Source organism: Microplitis demolitor, chromosome 4 (assembly GCF_026212275.2).
Source record: "Microplitis demolitor isolate Queensland-Clemson2020A chromosome 4, iyMicDemo2.1a, whole genome shotgun sequence".
Taxonomy (NCBI): domain Eukaryota; kingdom Metazoa; phylum Arthropoda; class Insecta; order Hymenoptera; family Braconidae; genus Microplitis; species Microplitis demolitor.
In genome coordinates, this window is record NC_068548.1 from 3,729,687 (window position 1) to 3,750,530 (window position 20,844).

At 27.1% G+C, this 20,844-nt stretch overlaps 1 protein-coding gene and 1 long non-coding RNA gene across 4 annotated transcripts in view; one reads left to right on the top strand and one right to left on the bottom strand.

Moving 5' to 3' along the window:
• LOC128667662 (uncharacterized) overlaps positions 1-8,997 on the bottom strand; it is a 77,361-nt gene extending 68,364 nt beyond the window's left edge. Inside the window, exon 1 of the long non-coding RNA XR_008403612.1 lies at positions 8,804-8,997. This is a non-coding gene — a long non-coding RNA (uncharacterized LOC128667662). The remainder of the gene's footprint in view (positions 1-8,803) is intronic.
• Positions 1-20,844, top strand: part of LOC103574876 (suppressor of lurcher protein 1) — a 331,756-nt gene that overhangs the window by 176,798 nt on the left and 134,114 nt on the right. For all 3 annotated transcript variants that reach the window (XM_014442139.2, XM_053738735.1, XM_053738733.1), the window contains exons 7-8: positions 743-954; positions 3,369-3,446. In XM_014442139.2, coding sequence (XP_014297625.2) covers positions 743-954; positions 3,369-3,446 — 290 coding nt within the window. The remainder of the gene's footprint in view (positions 1-742; positions 955-3,368; positions 3,447-20,844) is intronic.

Here is a 20,844-nt window from a genome sequence, read left to right on the forward strand (position 1 = left end):
AAAATATTCTTGTCTAAGACCGGTGTCCGAATTTCGATTTCACTCTGTACAATATATACACATATATTTGTTAAATAAAATATTTGAAAAAGTATACGATTTACGTTTATCAAAATGTTATGATCTTTTACAATTATTATCGTGAAAAAATATTTTTCGAAAATCTCATTTTTTTTATTATCATGGACATAGCAACCGACCTTCTTTAAGTAAAATAGAAAGTAATAGATAATTAATCAAGAATAGGAATAGAGAAACCCCGGGCAATTTGAAACACTTTATCATAAGATGTTTTTTTTTTTTTCCGAAAATGATTATTTGATTAGTTACAGTTCTTAGAAAATCATAGGCAAGTCAATTACCCTAGAGCGGGCTCATTTAAAATTTCCAGTAAAAAAATCTTTTTATAAATATGGCCCATTTTGCCTCAAATCAGCTTTTTCCAGTTTTCAATAAAATGGATCTGATAACAAACGAAAAAAATTTTCTATGGAAATTTTGAATCAGCTGCAGGTCCTGACTGATCAACTTGTCCCATCTTATTCTACAAACTGTAACCAAGCATTCTTCAGCGAAACAAAATAAATTGTTTTTTTGTTGGTTGAAAAATGATGTCTAATTTTCCCCAGATACCTATCAAAGATATAAAGTCTCATTTTACCCCGTTTTTTTTTTTATAATCATAAATAAATGAACAGATTCAGTTAAAGCCGATGCCATTTAATAAAAATTGAATTTACAGTTGTTTGAATAAGGCGGACTTAATCAGAATTCACGATGGCACCCATTCTCAAGCTCCGACAATAGCTGTCCTATGTAACGAAGCAACGGAAATAGAGGTGCTGAGTACTGGGCCAAACCTTTATATCGAGTTTGTTGCTAATTTTGAATGGCCTGGTCAAGGTTTCAAAGCTGCGTTCCAATTTCAACCGATTGACGATAATGTAAATTCAGGTTAGTATATCTTATACAAGTTGTCTTATCTCACAAGTGTCTCATTTATTTAATTTCAAGCGCAATATCACAGTATCCAAGATGTTTTATTCAATATTAAGAACCCATTCAACCGAAATGTCAAAAGCTCAAGGTTAAAGAAAAACTTTCATCAATAAACCGCATATATATATATATATATATATATTTTCTTTTTTCGTTCTTATACAAAATATAATAGCACAAAAAGTTAATGCAATAAAAAGTTTCTTCATTCCACTATGAAACTTTTTTATTGAAGCTTTCAAGCTTTTCAAGCCCTTTATTTATCAGAATTAATGTTTAAAAGTTTTATTTGTAACTAATTAAATTAACTTGATGTTTAATGATTTCATAAGATTGAAATTTTTTTGAGATCAATGATCGTTAATTTTAAAGTTACAAATAAACAGACTTCAAGTTTATAAGATTTACCATCACTATGGTTATAGCAGAAAATCTTGAGAAAAATTTGATTAAGATCGGAAAACAAATTGAAATAAAGCTCTGATCTTTGTAGATAACTTGGTAGTCGGTAAAATTGATACCACAGTTATAATCAAAATCTACTTTTCCTAAAGATGAGAAAGTAGAAATGAGGGTATTCGAAATTCTACATTACCGACGGTAAATAACGAACCGTGAGCGAAAAAGCTCAAAAGCTGCTGTGTACTCTGAAGAAAAAAGTGGAAATAAACGAAAGCTCATGAATGGATTTTACCGTTAGAGGTTAAGAATTTTATAGGCATCCCAAAAAGTTTATATACCAACTGACATTAAATAGATACTTGCAAGCTTTGAATGGTCAGGCAGATTTTTTGTAGCAATGATTAAAAATGAATTTATCAACTCTTGTAGTGAAGGAAGTCGTTGTGTAGGACGACTTTTCAAACGATTTAAACAAAATTTCTCTTCATGAGGATTTAAAATTTCATAAATTGTTTTTGAAAAGCTTTCGTTCCATTTGGCTGCCAGGTGGCATTTTTTAATAAAGTGAAAATTATAAATAAAAAATATATTGCACAAGTGTCAGTGACTATTATTGTTTACACACAGAGCATGTGTGAATAGAAGAACGCTGTTGCCATACTTTACTTTAATTTATTCTATGCTTCTACTGCAGAAGTATATTAAATATTTTTATTGCGTGGAAAATTGGCTAATTAAAAAAAAAAGCTATTCATAGCTACAATATTAAACATATTATTAATTTTCAAAAATTTTTATGATGAAAAAAAATCAATTACTGTCTTCCGTAATAAGTTACGTTTGAACCTCTTTAATTGCAATCGAAAATATTTTGATAAAGAACTACATATATATTTATATTTTATAAAAAATATTTCCTTTATCATGACATAACTTACATGGAAAGGAAATTCGTAATTTTCTCTTTTGATCATTGTAACGGTAGACTGTACCTTTGAAATCATAATTTTTATAATTTAGTATTCCGAAAATTTTATATCACAAATAACAGTCTTTAGTATAAATTACGATGTTCCCATCGTAATATTTGAGAATTCGACAATAAAATTTTTAATAACTGTAGAAAATAATAATCGCTCGAACGGGTATGGGATTCGAACACAGGACCCTTTGAACGCAAGTTGATCGACGGCTTGGATCAGTTGGCCTCATAAAGGCTCACAAGGATATGGAGTATTGAGATCCATATAAATGACAAAAACAAACAGTCATAACATCATAAGTCACAAGAATACCTTTTACAGTAGTCACAAGTACTATTCAAAAATTACTATGTAACATCGTTACTTTTATAACTTACATCGCATTGCAGTAGAGGCAGCGCTGTAATATTTACTTTGTTTAAAAGTAAATAGAAAGATCAAATATAAAAATAAATATAGTTTTGAAATTTTCTATGATGTTAACATCGTTTTTTATCTAAAAAGCCTTTGATGAAATTACGATGTTAGATACTAAAAAATGTTACATCCTAAATTTTTTAATTTACGGTAATTAAAGTATAGTCCATGAAAACAATGTTAGCATCATAGATTTTATCGGAATTTTTTTTCGCTATAGACTATTAAAGAAAAAAAAATGTTATCAAAGCCTTTTATGTAAAACGAATTTCCAAGCAGCCTATTTCTATTCACCCGAATGTTATTAAAACTTATTTCATTATTAAATTAAAACTTTTGCATAGGATATAAAAAGAGTAATAAATAATAATTGTTAATATGGATTAACAATTTTCGAATCTATAGAGTACAATAAATCGTAAATTAAGTACATAAGTAAGTGAGGTTTAGTTTATCAAGAGATAGATTAGTATATGTATCTATTGGTCCTTATACAAATAGGTAACGTCCCTATTGTAATTAACGGCACTGTATATTCCACGGTATAATTACAATAATGTGTTGCAGAGCTAGACAAGACTGTCCCAGGGGCCGTTACGAGCAACCCTAGGTACTCGGTCATCGGACCTGCTGTCAGTGCTACTAGTAAGTATGAGAATCGCATTAATTAATTCAATGATCTGTAAACGTATTATACTAACATATATTGTATGTATCAAACGACAATAGGTGAGAATACTCTTTTTCAGTATTTTTTGTATCTATACTCTCATCAGAACTTTAACGATATTTTTAGATACTTAACAATACTTTTTTAATCTAGCTCGTAAATATGAACAGTCGAAACTTTTTTGTAAATTGAACCACACAGATAACAAAAGAGCTCGTTTATTGATTTTTGACAAAATTTTGTCGTTGAAATAATGTTAAAATCAAAAAAGAGTATTTTTGTCCTAAAATAATTCGTTTAGTTACATAGCAAACGGTTAATTAATAATTCGCACTCAAAGTATATCATTAATTAGTAAATTAGTGTGTTATTAATGTTTGTATTTGATAGCAGTAGTTAATTGAAATTTTGTAAGTGAAATACATTAAACTTCATTGTATTGTTATTTATACTGTTATTAATACTCCCTGCAGGGAAATATATAATAGAGTGGGCAAAAAAAAATGGTTGCATTTTTTTGTTAATCAGTAAAAATATTGTTGAGGACGAAAAAAAGTCTGAAAATGCTCGAGTTTTTAATAGTAATTGTGAAAATTGGCTCATCACAATTTTCTATTTGCTATTTAAATAATATGAAAGAAGTATACTATATACGTAAATCAGTAAAATAAGAAAAATCTCAAATTATATGTAAATAGCAATTGTTGGCTGAGGCGAAGCCAACTTTATTTTCTTTAAATTATTTTATAATATATTTGAAATTATATGCGAATATGTGTGTAAGTAAAATAAAAAAAATTAGGAAAATTTGAAAGTGCAGTGATTAAATACTTATGTTATGTTTAATGAACTCTCTAAACCTAAATTAGTGAAAATTAGTGAATATTCACTAATTCAGAGTGATAATCGTACCATTTACCCAAAAGTGGTATGACTATAACTCTGAATTAGTGAATATTCAGTATTTGGTAATGAATTTCGCTAATTCACTTTTAGAGAGAAGACGGTCTGGTTGACTCCTGGAGGCAATCCAAAATTTTATCTCGAAATACGGTTATTTTTTTTTTCATTGAAATATAAAAAGTAAATTTGATTAGAATTTTAGATTTGATTAAATTTCGAGACAAAACGGTTCAACAGTTTGCGGGTTTTGTGAAATATATCAAAGAAGTAATCGAATAATCGTAAAAGAAAATTTACAAACTGCTTGAAAAAAAAAAAAAATAAATAAATAAAATAACAGATAATAACTTTTTCAAACCCTGTGAGCCATGGAGATGTGCACTTTTAGATCTTGAAATTGTTTTTCAATAAATTATCAATTGAATATAAAAAATAAAAAAAAAAAACACATGAGAGAATAAATCGATTATATCCAAATTCATGTTTGTTCATTCACTCTTTTTACTTAATAGAATCTTCTAGTGAAAATCCCTCATTGAAATTTCAACAGCACTAGAGTTTACCTCATTAGCTTATACATCAAATTCAGTCGTGTTCTGCTATCATTCATTGAATGGCTTTGATGTATATCAGCTTTACAAAATACCATGTCTATAGCAGTTAACCGTTAGGACTAGCGCCGGAAGCAGCCCCTAGGTTCTATTGACGATACCAAACCTCTGTCGGATGAAAATCCCTCTAGGTCTGGTATAATCCCTTACTGTTCACTCAATCCGTTCAAGACTCATACATTCAGCTGATTTATATAAATATATAATCACGCATGATGTAGATCCTCGTATTTATTCAATAATAATAAATTCCAGATGAATTATTCACTATAGGGTTATTATGTGCTGCTAATGTCAATAATTATATTTATCAGCTAGTGGAAAGGTAAGATTTTATTAATATTTAATAAAATTGTAGTATGCGTTAGTTCAACTTTATAGTTAAATATTCTTTCAATACTAAACTGTTAGAAAATTTTTATATAATTTTTTGTTTGATTTAATATGAAAAAAGTAAGTTAATAATAATAAGTATTATTATCAGCAAAAAATAATAAATACACAGTTGTTAGGAAAAAAAAATAATATGATTTATGTCAATCATATGAGACAAACGTCACCCTTGTCACTTCTCTACATCCTATCCCAGTAATATTCCCCTGTGGTATAACCAAGTATATAGTATATAACGTGTCATAGCCCTTGGTGTACCGCAACGTCGCGCACAATGAAGCTTGAGCTATAAACCTAGATCCACCTGAGACCACTATCATCTATAGATTATTTTGAATATACATTACATCTCATATATGCTTATAAATACACACATACATTATCAAATTATCAAAATTTCATTAATAATAAATTTTAATCAACTGTTACCTAAGATCGTCGCTAGATGGCTTTTCGAATGCGAAAATATCATTTGTTCATAACAGTAAACTTCCAACTTTGCGACAATTTTAAAATTTAAGTTGATTATTTTGGAAATGAAAAAAATTCAAGAGTAAAAAAATTTTTAACTGAATACTTCTAAGACACGTTTTTTAAAATTTAACTCTTATCAAAACTGTTTAAAATTGAAATCAGGGGTTTTGATAGTTTTTTTGACTCACGAATTTTTTTGAAGTTTCAAAAATGATTAATTTAGTTTAGAATTGTCTCAAATTTGGAAGTTCATTATTATGAACCTTTTTGGGATATTTATCGAACGAGCTTTTTTTATCTGGCCTATTTGCTAACTTTGTGTGGTCTACAATCAGGAATTTTGCTATAACCTATCATTTATTACTTGAATTTTAGTTCTAGTTAATAAATGACCCTGAAATCTAATATTTAAACTCAAAATACTTCACTCGATTTTGCAATAAGTTCTCTCCTAAATAATTTACTTGGGCTAACAATTATTTTTGTATTATGGTTTGAAAAATTTTGGCGCCAAAAATTTGAAAAATGAAAATTTTCTTCATTTGATTTGAATAGTTCGTAATACGCATGTCCGATTATTCTAAAAATTATGAGATTTTCGTCTTTCTTAATCATAAAAAGAATCACTTAATAGCCTCTTTATAAAACGATTGGTAATTTACATATTAAATATATAGGGTCGGAATATCTCATATAAATAAAATATAGAAGCTGGCAGGTTTTTAAAAATATACAGAGCAGTTTAAAAAAAAAGATATTTAAAATCATCCGGTATCTGATCGTTTAAGCAAAAGCTCTCAGCGGTTTTGTTGGTCACGATAACTTTTTTTTGCAAAACAAAGAAAACTTTTTTTCTTTATCTTTATTGGCTTTTGTAGTCTTTGCATTTGATTAGTGCATAAGAAGATCAGTGCTCACACATATACGACATCGTCGCCACGTCAATTACGATCTCAATCCAACCGACAATCTCACTGGGATTTATAAAAGAACGGCTTGGCTTTCCAGTAGAACCAGCAGTAGTCATACTAGTAGCAGCTTCTGCCAGGTTTTTACTGTGAAATGGGATAGAGAAATCGAGAGATAATACAAGAGTAAAGGAGATGTAGAGATCAAGAGTGTCGTGGTTAGGATTCAGTGACTCGTTTCATGGTCTCTCGACGCTGGAAATTGATGTGGGGGTGGAAAAAAAATAAAAAACTAAAAGTGAATAAAAAAAAAAAGATAAAAAAATGTACGAAGGAAGTTAGTCGAAGAAAGAAAGAAGAAGTAGGTGACAAGGCTGAAAAAGTTGACCTTTTCAGAAGCCTGAAATATCTAATAGAACATGAAGATGAAAAATTGACTTATAGTTTGAAATAAAAAAATGTAATCTCTAACTTCATTTTTTAAAATTAATTTGACGAACTTATAACATCTTGAGTACTTGCCGTGACGATTTATTCCAATATTAGATAAGTTCTGATTTATAAATCAAATATGATGAAAAATTTTCATATTTAATTATTTGATTTATTTTTATTGCACGACTGGAAATAGTCACGTTATTTTTCCTGGGATTTAATCAAATTTAAATAAATATATTTTTTGCTGGAAAGTTGCGAATTTACATTTAAGGTGGTTTGGCATCCACAGCTCTGGAACTTGACCCTATTTTCTCTTTTTATTTTTATTTAACAGATCACTTTGAAGCACGAAAAAAATAAAAATAAATAAATAAATAAATGACATGAAAAATAAAAGTTGGAAAATCTAAAAGTGCACACCTCGATTGCTCATGTAGTAAAAAATAAAATATTTGAATACTTTACAAGCAGACGAAACCTCTCAGACAATCTGCTAAGAAGAAAAACAAATCTGGTAAGCCATCGATTATATGGACCGACCCCAAAACTTCCCGCCATTTATATGTCTATTATTTAATCGTCTTTATATTTTATTTCATGAACTGATAAATTATTTTTCCCGTTCATATTCAGCAAGTGAATATGAAGACCAAGTAATTATTTTCAAAAAATTGAGTGCTATCATTGCACTCATTTAAACCAATAGTATACTGGTGAATACCCCCTGCTATTATTTGTTTCAAGTTCTACCGAACTAGTACATAACTCGCTTACTAAATACTTTGATATATTTTTAATAACCAATTAATTATTTAAATGATATCTATGTCCTTTATGCCTAGCAATAGATTCCAAACTGTTACATTAATGTAAGTTATTATTAAAAAAAAAAATTATAGTCACTTTATAATTGTAAAAATTAATAGAGTAAAAATAATTTTAAAATTTATATAATTGATAAGATAAATTTTGCAGGAATATTTGAATGAAAGCAATCAATAGATAATTTTATCAATAGTAATTTAAAGGTCCTTCTGAGCGAATACCAACATGACATATTTATTTTTGATAGTTGAAAAAATATACATATGAATTAATTTGCATGAATTGAAATATATGTGCATTATTCGAATTATTAAAACTAAGTATGTCATGTCGGTATTCGATTGAAAGGGCTTTTAATTTTTTACAAAATTACATGATCAAAAGATATTATTTTTTGAATTTTCCGATATTTGTTGATTATTAATTGTTTAAATTATAATAATTACTAATGTAAAATTTTTTCCGATAAGCAATTGAAAGTCTTCTCAAACGAATACCAACATGACACTCTTATTTTTATTAATAATTAGCACATACATATATCTTAAATGTATGAAATGAAATATATGTATATTGTACGAAATATTAAAAATAAGTAAATCTTGTTGGTATTTCTTTGAAAGGACATTAAATTTTCTATTAATTTACGTGCTTGATAGTAATACTTTTAAAAGTTTTTCTAAAAATTTTTAATCTGAATTATTACTTTAGGCAAATTTTTTATGAATAATAAATAATTATAATATTTATTACCTTCATTTAATTTCGATAATAACTTACTTGTCATCTAAAAATTATTTTGTCAAAATTGTCAGTCATTTCATAAATAATTTTCTCAAATTTTTCAACATAATTTTTAATTAATTATTAATATCAATCCTGGTAATTAAATAGTCTGTATTACGTATATTCAATTCCTTCCGTTGGTTCATATTTGGTAATTAATTATTTTTCAATAAAAAAAATAAATCAACGTGTCGAGATTGTTTACAAGTGCGCCATTTTGAATAGATACCCCCCTCCCAAAACACGCGCGATAATTTGAAATATTATTTTTCAAATAAATTAAATAAGTAATTTTATATCAAATAAATCAATAAAATTATTATAATAAAAAATAAATTACACAATAAATGTTTTTGTGAAAAAATAATAAAACAAAAAAAAATTGCAATTAAAAAAATTTTGAAATTTACTCACTCTTCCCGCCATTTTCATTTACTGCAGCGAGTGCTCGTCGATACCCAGCGCACAAATTAATAAATTATACATCTAAAAACTCACTAAAAAAAATAAACTAACGGACAAAACTAATCACTACATCGCAACAATCACTTGAGAATATTAATTTCAGTAAAACTCACGCATTTAAATACTTTTTTTTTTGTACTAAAATTCCGACAACAACCATGGCGTAAAATGACGCGAGAGTGAAGCCGGCACTGAATTTAATTTATTTCAAAACTAACACTCACTGACACACACAATTTAATGACTTAAAATATTCCTCATTATAAAAATAATAATTAAAAACTAACATTAGATTTATAATAACGCGACGCAATAATTAAATGTATTATTTTCACGAGCTTATATGAGAACGACACATAGACCCTCGATACAGCGGGAGACTGGCCCCGAGTACTTTGAACGAAGCTCTCGGCGCACGCGCACCCTAATTTTATTTCCACTGCGCAAGCCCTGCCGACTGTCGCTACGCTGTGCGAGCGTTGTGTATGCAGCCTTATTTTGCCGCTTTCCCAGTAATTCGGTCCCCGTTTAGCTCGTGAATAAATAAATAAAATTTATTGTTTTTTCGATTAAATAAATTATAACTCGTGTCTTTAAATATTCTTTACCACCCATAGATCATTTCGTGATAATAATTTAATCGGTACTCAAAATATAAATAGTAAAAAAAATAATTTAATTAATTCCCTGTATCTTCTCCATTGTCTAGCTACCGGTGTTCGTTGTCGTTCGTTATATAAATTTATAATTCGTGTAAATGACTTTTATTAATTATTATTTGTAAAAAACAGTGTTTAAAAATTATCAGTGATCATGAGTGTATAGTTGTCAGTTTTTTTTATCAAGTGATGAGTATAAAAATAATTTTTTTTTTTACATTTTTTTATGCCGCCATTTTGAAAAAAAATTTATTCAAATTATTTTTTAAATTCTAAATCGTGTTTCATAAGTGAGTAGTGTTTAGTATCAGTGAGTAGTGTTTAGTATCAGTGTGAGTTAGTATCAGTGTTGTGTTTGTGTGAACAATTGAACTCAAGTTTTGATCGATTCACCGCGAAGCCGAGGAATGTGAGTTTTTATTTTTTATTAAAATAATTATTTATTGATTTTTTATACTGGAACAATCATTTATTATTTAAAATTATTCATCTTATATGTTACTGGCAATTATTGATTTTTTCTAAGTCAAGAAATATAAAAAAAAAAATATAACATTTAAAATTAATTTCCAAGTACTCGAGTAATAAAATACGACTCAGCCGTCTTACTTGCGACAATAAGCTTTTAGAAGTGTAGCATTAACTGAACTAGTAGAGAAAAAAATTTCTTTTTATTGTCAAGTTTTTGTTTCTACATATGTGTGAATACAATATGAGACAATTTTTATAATATAAACTAAAAATTAAATAACTAAAAATAATACTAAAATTAGCTGACATCTAATAATTAAAAAATTTTTTTTTCAACACGATAAATTATAAAAAAATAATATTTAAAAATATTGCACTTGTTGTTTTTTTAATTTACTGCATGTGCATATATTTTTTTTTTTTTCTAATTAATGAGTTGATAAAAAAAAATCCGAAAATTTTTAGTTAACTTCAACATCATGCTAATTTATGCGTGTGAATGTAGGAGACATCAGACAAATTTTAAATTATGAATAAATAGAGTAAATAATTAAAAAATAATATTTATAAAAAATGCACTTATGAATTTCAAAATTTTTTAAATGTCCATTTTTTAAAAATTATAATTCGCTAATTATTTACTCTATTTATTAGTAATTTAAAATTTGTTTGATATCTGCTACAATCATTCTCATGCTAATTTTAGCATAATAAAAATTTAATTACTATTGTTAACTTACTGCTTCACAATTTGCTAATTTCTTCATGTTCTCAAGAACAATCAGTTGTAAAATTACTTCCTCATTTAACGTCTTCTCCCATAGAAAATTTTTCCATCTAACTTTTATTAAAAGAAAAAATTCTTAAATAATTCATCAAGATGTTTGCGCCTCACAATATATTTTTTGAATTAATATAAAGAAAAAAAAAATTTACAAACCGTAAAGTTTTTGGCCGTGCAAATAATCTTAATTTACAAACATGGAAAAAAAAATTGAATGTAATGGATAAAGTTATGTGTCAGTTGGAATGGAAATTTAATTAAAAAATGTATACATGAATTTCTTAAAATACATAATAATGATAGTAATGAAAAAATGTAAAACAAGTTGTTTTACAAGAAATATTGATTCAAACTTTTTATATTTATTTTCATTTTTTACATCGTCAAAACAACGATGCTTCTCGACTTCAATTAAACTTTGTTGATTCGTTTATATATATCCACGAAAAAATAATTAAATCACAGAATTTAATACAAAAATTATTTTTATATGAACAGCTTTTGCATATTTTCGTCCTTTTACTCGATTCAGTAATTACAGAAATAATTATTGGATTTTTAATTGCTTCGTACTCTTATGGGATTATATATAATATTTCTCTATAAACATAACTCTTCTCAATTGAAGGGATCTGATTTTCATTAAACAAATCAAATAGTCGAATTAAATAAATGCATAAAGTTTTATATAAAAATATTACATTAAACTGAAGTTATTTGAAATCAATATAATTGAATAAAAAGAAAAAAACTTCTTATTTATTAAAGAAAATTTTTTTATTCTAATTTTTTTAGTGAATATGAGATTTAAAAAGCTGCTCTTTTTACTATAAGCAAAAAAAAATAATTTTGTTCAGATTCAAAATTTTTTGTATGCTAGTAATTCAGAGTTTTAAATAAAAAATAACTTTTGCTTATGCCGAAATGAAAAGGCGCGGGAAAACTGATGTGGATAATGGGTATCATAGTTGTTTAAAAAATTTTATCTCCGAAAGTGATGAATTTGACTGTTTAGGTCTTGAGAATTTTTATCAATTGTTTCTGAGTTATTTGAAGTAAAAATAATTTTCTGACAAAATATTACTATAGAAGTTTTAGAAAATTCTCAAAAATACATTAGAGAGGGTGGAAAAGGTTAATGTGGCTAAAATGGCGCCCAAAAATTCCGATTAAAAAATATTTGGTTTTAAAAATAGCTTTTAATCATCACTTATTAATCTCTAAACATGAATTCGTAAAAATAAGTAAGTATTCACTAATTTCAAGTGCAAACCGAATCTCTATTTCCAAAAAGTGGTTCGGTTAGCACTCAGAAGTAGTGAATATTCATTTATTTTACTCCTTCGTGTTTAGAGAGTACGTTAACAATGTTTTCTAAGCAATTTAAAATGCTGCTTTTTTTTTTTCATTTTTACTTTTTTTGTCGTTTATACGTGCGAACTAGTATTGAAAATTATATATTTTTTTTGAATTTACGAGAAAAATACCACACGTTTAAAATTTTCATAAAGATATATATATATACATGTAAAATTAATTACGAATAGAAATCAATTAATTAACAGATGTAGTGTTTAGAGAGGTTCCGGAATCTGAAATCTGTCTTTGATTATCGAAGTTGGTACGTGTTGGATTTGTCACATTAATAGGCGAAGTTGTCTATAAACGTCAACTTTTCGACATTAGTTTACATCCAATACATACATTGCGGCTCAATATATATATATATATATATATATATATATATAGAATTATTATCGATTATAACAGAAATATGTTAATAATATATTTCGTTTTCAATGTCAAATTCTAACTACTGATTCTTAACTAATATAATTTTGGTTAAAAAAGTTGCAAATCATATCTTCGTGAGTCCATTTTCTTAGAGTCAGTTTCTTCTAGTTGTTAATGAAATACTTCAGATGACGACACTATATAAAACATAATTTTTTGTTTTACTGAAAATTTTAAATTTGCTGACTGTCCTGGCTGGTCATCTTGTCCCATTATTTTCTCTAAACTGGAATAAAATATTCTCAAGCAAAAAATTTTGTCTTTTTTGCTTCAAAAATGGTGTCTCATTTTGCCCCTGACATTTGCTAAAAATATGGCGTCTCATTTCACGCGAGTCTTTCTTATATATTGTTGAACAGATGTAACTAGTTGCCCGACTGATTGTGAAGATACTGAATTCCAAATGCTCAAACAGATTTGCCACAAACGTACTTTGGCTTCGCTATCGTAAATTCTTCTGGACTGCAGATGTCGTAAATAAATCTTTTAAGCTCAAGTAAAAGAAATGAGCAAAGGAAAGATCTGAAAAACACGAAAAGAAATTATTTATATAAAAAAAAAAAATAATAATAAAAGTATAAAAGGATAAGTTTTATGAAACGAGGAAAAACTTTCAATTGAAATCTATGCGGGATAAATTTTTTTCAATGACTCATAAGGCATTCCGTAGTCGCGTATAATATTTATAGATGTACAAGAAAAACAAATATAAATGAGCTTACAAGCACAATCATAAAGTTTCTCGAAGAAATTACTTGATTTTTGTATCTCTAACATTATTTATCTACAGAAGAAAAAATAAATTAAAGCCATACAGGATTCGTGCAAGCTCTTCTTTGAAGAATATTATATTCTATTTGATTATTATAATTTTTATATTCCTAGATAACATGTATTAAAAAAATATATACCATTAATATAAAAACACTTTTCATAAAAAAGTTCGTAAGCTCAACTTTTATATCTTGATCGCTCCGAATTATTAATTTTCGTTTACGTATTTTTATTTTTCTCCATTAAAAGCTTTCAAACATTTTCTTTTGGTCGAAATAAATTATTTAATTTGCGAAACTTAATTTTGATTTTATTTTCGCGGTTCATCTTCCCCATCCTCCCCTAATCGAAATAAAAAAAAAAATAAGCGCGGGTAATTCAAAACAGTGTGATTGTAATATTAATTAAATCGATTCATTAAATTGACGCGGAATACTAATATAAAGTGAAAATAGCAGAGCGTTACTTTCAATGATCATTTCCGAGCCTGTCTGCACTGCAGATGTCACCCTTCCAACCCTTATACTTTATACTGCCGACTGCATTTTCCACAGGTTTATTGTTGTAGAACTAACAGTAGTAATTCCAGTGGTATAACGGATTACTTTGGATTTACACGTGGTTAGAACGCTTTTACTAATCTTATTTTGTTAAAGCTCTGAATAAAAAAAAATATTTATTTGAATAAATAAATTTTTTTTTTAATGAAGAATATCTCATACTATAATTACTTTCATATAAAAACTCTCGTCATAAATTTCACGGATTAGTATCTAACACATAATAAATTTTATATCATGCCATTAAACAAAGCTTGATACTAAAATAAAAGCTTAATAAAGCTTATCTTCAATAAACCTTAATGCTACGTAATTTAACAGAAATAATTTTATCTGAGCAGTAAACTGATTTTTTTTATCCAACAGATTTGGATTTTTATAGCTTTATTTAACCGATTTATTTCATAAAACTTAAGAGTTCTGTTAATGTAAATTTTTTAAAATGAAAGATTATATTAGGAATATTCGGATTGTACTGGGACACTGGAAGATAGACTATTTAGAGTGACAGCTATGAATAAAATAAATTGTCTTACTTCATAGAGCTTGGAAGGCTTTCAAATGTTTATCACAACCGTGAAAAATGATTTTTTTTAACTCATGTGTCTAAAATTTAAGATTCAAGCGCTTGGTGCGGAAAAAAAATTGCAGTAAAATTTACTGTGTTAACATCGTAATTCTGGACTATACTTTCATTACCGTCAATTTTTAAATTTTTTATTTTAAAAAATACTATTTAGGTATGTACCTGAAGATCCCAACGTTTTTTGCGCAACGAAAATGAAAAAATTTATGAAGTTCCACTGCTTTACGGTGACTTGAGGGGTAATTAGGGGGTGGCTGCAATTTTCTACCCAATATACTAGTGTCTATTCGAACCATTTCAGAAATCTAGATCCAGTAGATTTTTTTTACTTTTCATTTTATTTTTTTATTTTCGTTCCGCAAAAAATATATCGATCTTCAGGTACATATATAGGTTACATTTTCTACTATTTAACATCGTAATCTCATACGAAGAGTTTTGGGTTAAAATGATGCGTCATGCAGTCGCGTTTATTCTGATAATTTGTCTCTATAAAAATCAATGCTCATTTATTTATTCAATCATAAAAAAATCTAATTAACTATTTATTTATTTAATTTTTAAAAATTGCAATAATAAACACTAACTTTTTTTTTCATCGAAATTTTTAAATGGTCACTGTACTCGTGGTGACTAACTTACCCATACTCGATACAAATATTTATGGAAAAAATCAATTTTTTTTTTTGTTAGAAAATGATATCTCATTCCCCTCTTACTTTTTTAGTTAAAAGTACCCGAAGGGCGTATAAAATTTTATTATTTCGCTAATCGATGTACTTTATATCTACAAGTATAAAAATGATAAAATCCAAATATTGAATTATTTTTATACGCCCTTATAGTTTACCTGATAAAAAAAAAAAAAAAAAAAAAAAACAGGACATTTATTTCTCTTTGGTATAAAGTATAAAAATGGTTTATCAAATCAGATATTTTTACCCAAGTATAGATTATAGATTGAAAATAATATAAACTTTTGATATTGATAATTAAAATTTTGTTATCTTGTTAAATAATCTAAATCTCCGTAACCAACTTTCAAAGCTTGTCATCGTCGCCTTCAACACGTTCATTCGATATGAAAAGGACTTAGGTAAAAAGTTATTGGGTTTTAGCAGTATTCATTATGCCAGTATCATTTCCGAATGTTCAATAATATTGCAAAACTTTTCTATTAGTTTGTAATTAACGTTACATTGTAAAAATGTTAAAATTTTATATATTAAGCCCTCAAAAGTTTTTTAATATAAATTTTGTTTATACAGACTGTTTAAATAACTCGGATTTACTTTTTGTTATTGAAACATTTTAATTACATTTTAGAACTACGACATAAAGCTTTCAAAGCTCTCATCAATACTAAAAGGTCTCTATTTAAATATTTTTTATTTTATTTCAATCAATTTTTTGTTAAACTCACTATTGTTCTATGACTATTCTAAAATAAGTACGAGAAATACTTTTTCCTAATTTAAAACAAACTTCGAAAGTTATGGAGACTTAGAATCGAGTGCGTATCGTTAAATATATTTTCTGATTAGTTGAAGCGAGTTTTTCTTTAAACTACATCTTACAAGCTGGCGCCCACAGTAGCTCGGGAAACAATCGACAGAGTTCAGTAACTAAAGATTTGTGTCATTCATGATGAGAGCAGTGGCTTCAGGGTCTTGAGTTATTGAGATAAACTAAAAACTTTAATTTTATTTTTACGAACACGATATTTTTTTTCTGAAATAATTTAAATTTTCTTGCTCCTGTCGTAAGTTTGAATGTTATGAACTTCAATAACTTTGGTTTTTCTACTTCTGGCAATGACAGCTCAGGTTACGATTTTAAAAATCGGAAAAAATTAAACTGCAGTTAAAAATAATTTTTTTATGTAAGTGAGGAATTATTCTAGCTTTTTTTGCGTTGGGTGACTTGAAAGCAGGTTATACATGAATATTGGAAATTTTTTTGTAATAGTTTGATATCTTTTACTATTACTTGCAGCAAATATATCTACTACTTGTTATCACTAAAAATAAATATTTATTAATTATTTGAATCAAGAGAAGATATTTTTAAAATGAACTCCACCTTCTACACGAAAAAAAATTCTAATTAAATTTACGATAATGATATCGTAATTTGTTCTATTGATTATTGTAGTGGTGGAGTAGACTTTCAAAATCACAATTTTCACGATGCAGTGTTGGAAATTTCATTTAAAAAATAATACTTCAGACAAATAATACCAAGTCTTAAGCTCTTTAATATAAATTACGATGTGAATATCGTAAAATTTGAAGAGAAACTTTTAATAAAAGAATAAAATAATAATCGTTTGGACGTTGGATTCGGACCCAAGTCTTTTCGAGTGCGAACTTTCCGACGCCTTGGACCACTCGGCCATCGAAGAGCTTACACTTTAATTTGTTTTTAAGGTCCACATAAACGATTTGAATAAACATCCATAAGTCATGAGAGCGCCTCTTGCGGAGGACGCAGTTAATAGTTAAAAATTACGATAAATTATCGTAATTTTTAGAGCTTACATCGTATTGTAACAGAGGCAGTACTGTAATATTTATTTTATTCATAAGTACATATAAAGATAAATATAGGAATAAATATAGTTTTTGAATTGTAATTTTTATTTTTTTTTTTTTTAACGATGCTAAATTGTAATTTTTAAACTAATTTTTAATCCTAAAAGTCTTTGTTAAAATTACGATGTTAAATAGTAAAAAATGTAATCCATATAGTAAATTTTGAAATAGATATTTTAAAATTGACGCTAATAAAAGTCTAGTCCACGATTACGATATTAATATCGTAAATTTTGCTAGAATTTTCTTTCCGTGTATGCTTCAAAAATACTTTTCAATAATGAAAATATATAAAATTAGTCGTCATAGCTAAAAAAAATTTTAAGCACTATTGGCTCTACAAATAGTTTCAAAATATAATTTTCATGTTTATGAGTCAAAATTTGTAAAGGAAAATATCTTATTAACTAAAAATATGTTTAGTACACAGAAAACGTCATTGAATCATAATATTTCCTCAATTACAAATTACGCTCATAATTCCTAGAACACTGTCGCTTGATCATTGCAATGACAATACTCAATATATTTTCATTAATTTCACACTGTAACCACAAACAATTATAATGACGTTACAATATTTTGTCCACTTGGGATAGCATCAATTTTTTAATTATTTTAATTAATAGGATAATAATCTGAAATGTCTCGGTCGATATAAACTTCATTTACTTGTTGGTAAAAAAAAAAAAAAAATAATAATAAATGTAATGTTAAAAGCAATGTATAAAAAATATGACGTCAAGGTAGCTTTATCTACCTAATGATGCAAAACATTAAAGATGCATTATACTTGCTCTTTTTCTTTGCCTTACTCTTTTTTACGTCATTTTTCATGTGATTGCCTCATATAAATCAAAAATTTTAATAAATCAATCTCCAAATAAAATAAATAAAATTTAAGTTTAATCTTCACCATAAATTATTATCTCAATCTTTTATTTCGAGCATAACAAATATGACGAATAAAAAGTAACATTTTTTTTTTTATTATCAAAAATTAAAAAATTTTGAAATAATGCTTTTCTTTTCCTTCAAGAAATTATCCTCAGAAGTTATACAGTTACTTTCTACGGCATCTTTATTCCGAAGTAATTATTACCATTTTTTGTTGGCTATATCGCATCGTAGAAAGTTTTCACGTACCGAAACTTTTTATTGTAGAGTTATGACCAAATTGCCTGGTAAACGGAAACAAAAGTTATTAGAGATTTTTTTGCCACAGTATTTAATTATTTTATTGTATTCTTTCTATCAGACGTTTTTATTAGTCGTAAAAAAAAATAAGTAATTTTAAAACAATATCATTTCTGATATAATGGTTTTGTAGTAAAGCTGAAAATTCGACATAAAAAAAGTGAAAAAAAAAAAAAAAAAAAAAACATGCACTTCAGTCCGGAATGAATGGGTTTGCGCACACTTACCCACATTACACACTTGCCCTACATGATTCTAATATTGTGAACACCAATTTTCTAAGCAAAGAATTTTCTTTCACTGAAATTTCATCAATTTATAGAACATTCATATTTTCGAACAATTGTTCTTATAATCGCTTTTGTAATTGAAATTGTTAAATGTCCAGTTTAATGTAAGTTCAAATTACTAAAGATTAAAATGAAAAAATCATTAGGTAGATGACCCGCTGAATACTTCTTCTATTTTTTTTTTTTTTTTTTTTTTTTTTTTTTTTTTGAATTCTTAATGTCGTTCACTTGAACTAGACTCGACGCCAGTGAATCTTTCCAAACCATTACGAACTTGAATGCAATAAGGCATGCTGTGAATCCAAATAGTTCTGAGACTTAAAGTGCATTCCCAAGCATTTTTTTTATTCCTCTATTCGACCCACTAAGTCTCGTCATTGTTCGCTTTATAGTTTGATTACTAGAGACCTACGATGAATATCAAAACTCTTAATATAGTTATCAAAATTTTCATTTAAACTAAAAAATTCTTAATCTTACTTTCTTATGTTACTATAAGTTTTTTTTTTCTGATTTCATCACTGCAGCATCTAGTGGTAATTTGTCTTACAAAGTTTTTTCCTACATTTCATGCAGCAGATTGACTATACAAAAAAAAAGGATTTTGTGGTTTTGGGCCAAGAAATTCCTTTTTTTTTTGTGCAGTGTTTCGTCAGTTTTTAATGCAGGTGATTTGATAAATGGGTTCAAAGCTTGTTGATTCAAATTTCGAACAAACTGTTATCGAGGTTCTTCGAATTCGATCACAAATTTATGAAAACACTATTGACATATCGCAATTGACTAAAATTCCTAATTGAGTAAAGACGCTAGAATTGCATTTGGCCAATAATTAATTTCAACATAAGTTCTTTTGGATTAAATAATAATAAAAGTAGCTTCGGTTTAGATTTTTATTCTTCAACTTCACCCTTTTTGAATCACGCATCTACAAAATCGTCGATGCAGAAAGTCTTTAGATAGTTATATTAAAAGAATATTTTTCCAATAATTATATATTTCTTTACATAGAAAATATGTTGTAACTTGAGTTCTTGTCAAATAGAGAACAGGAATTATTATTCAAACCCGATGAGTAATTACAAAGGGTTCTCTATTACAATCTCCATTCTCCATTAATTTTGTATAGAACAAGGTTCTGTCAGAGGATCTTGTTAAATATATTGTAAAGAAAATAAATACTCAATTACATCCTCATTGAAACAATCTTCTTATTAGGAGCGAACAGTTTTTTATACGTTAGAAAAAGCAATACATTCGTAAAAATGAAGCTTTCTTTTGAATCTATAACTAAACTTCTTTATTTCTATTACTTACGTCATAAATCCAATTATTATAACAGTTGAAAATTTTCAACATACCGCTTATACATTTTGAAAAATAGTTCCAATAGGAAATAATATTTTTTCACTACTATTATATATTTTTTTTACTTCGACTGGTTCAACTACCCCGTGATTCAATTGACCTGCGCACCCCTACTTTAATATTTATTTTTCCAATGCTAGCTGTTAAAGTTCCAAGTCATGAAAATATTATTACATGCTTATATAAAAAGTTGAAAAGTCTATTACTATATCAATAAAAGCGTCAAGATATTCTGTCAAGCTGTCTTACGATATAAAAATTATTTATAGAATAGCTGGAGTTCTCTAAATAAAATTAGGTCATGAACATAGAGATACTGAAGCTTTTTATCAGTAATACTTGTTCTAACTAATAAGCTATTAATTTCATATTTCATACTATTGTGTAACTTTGAAAATCTGTACAAATTAGTTCTGAAGAGTAACTGAAATAGTAACGGTAAAAAACTTATTTAGAGCTTTGGATTTTTCATCTATTGTGTAAGCTCTGTTAT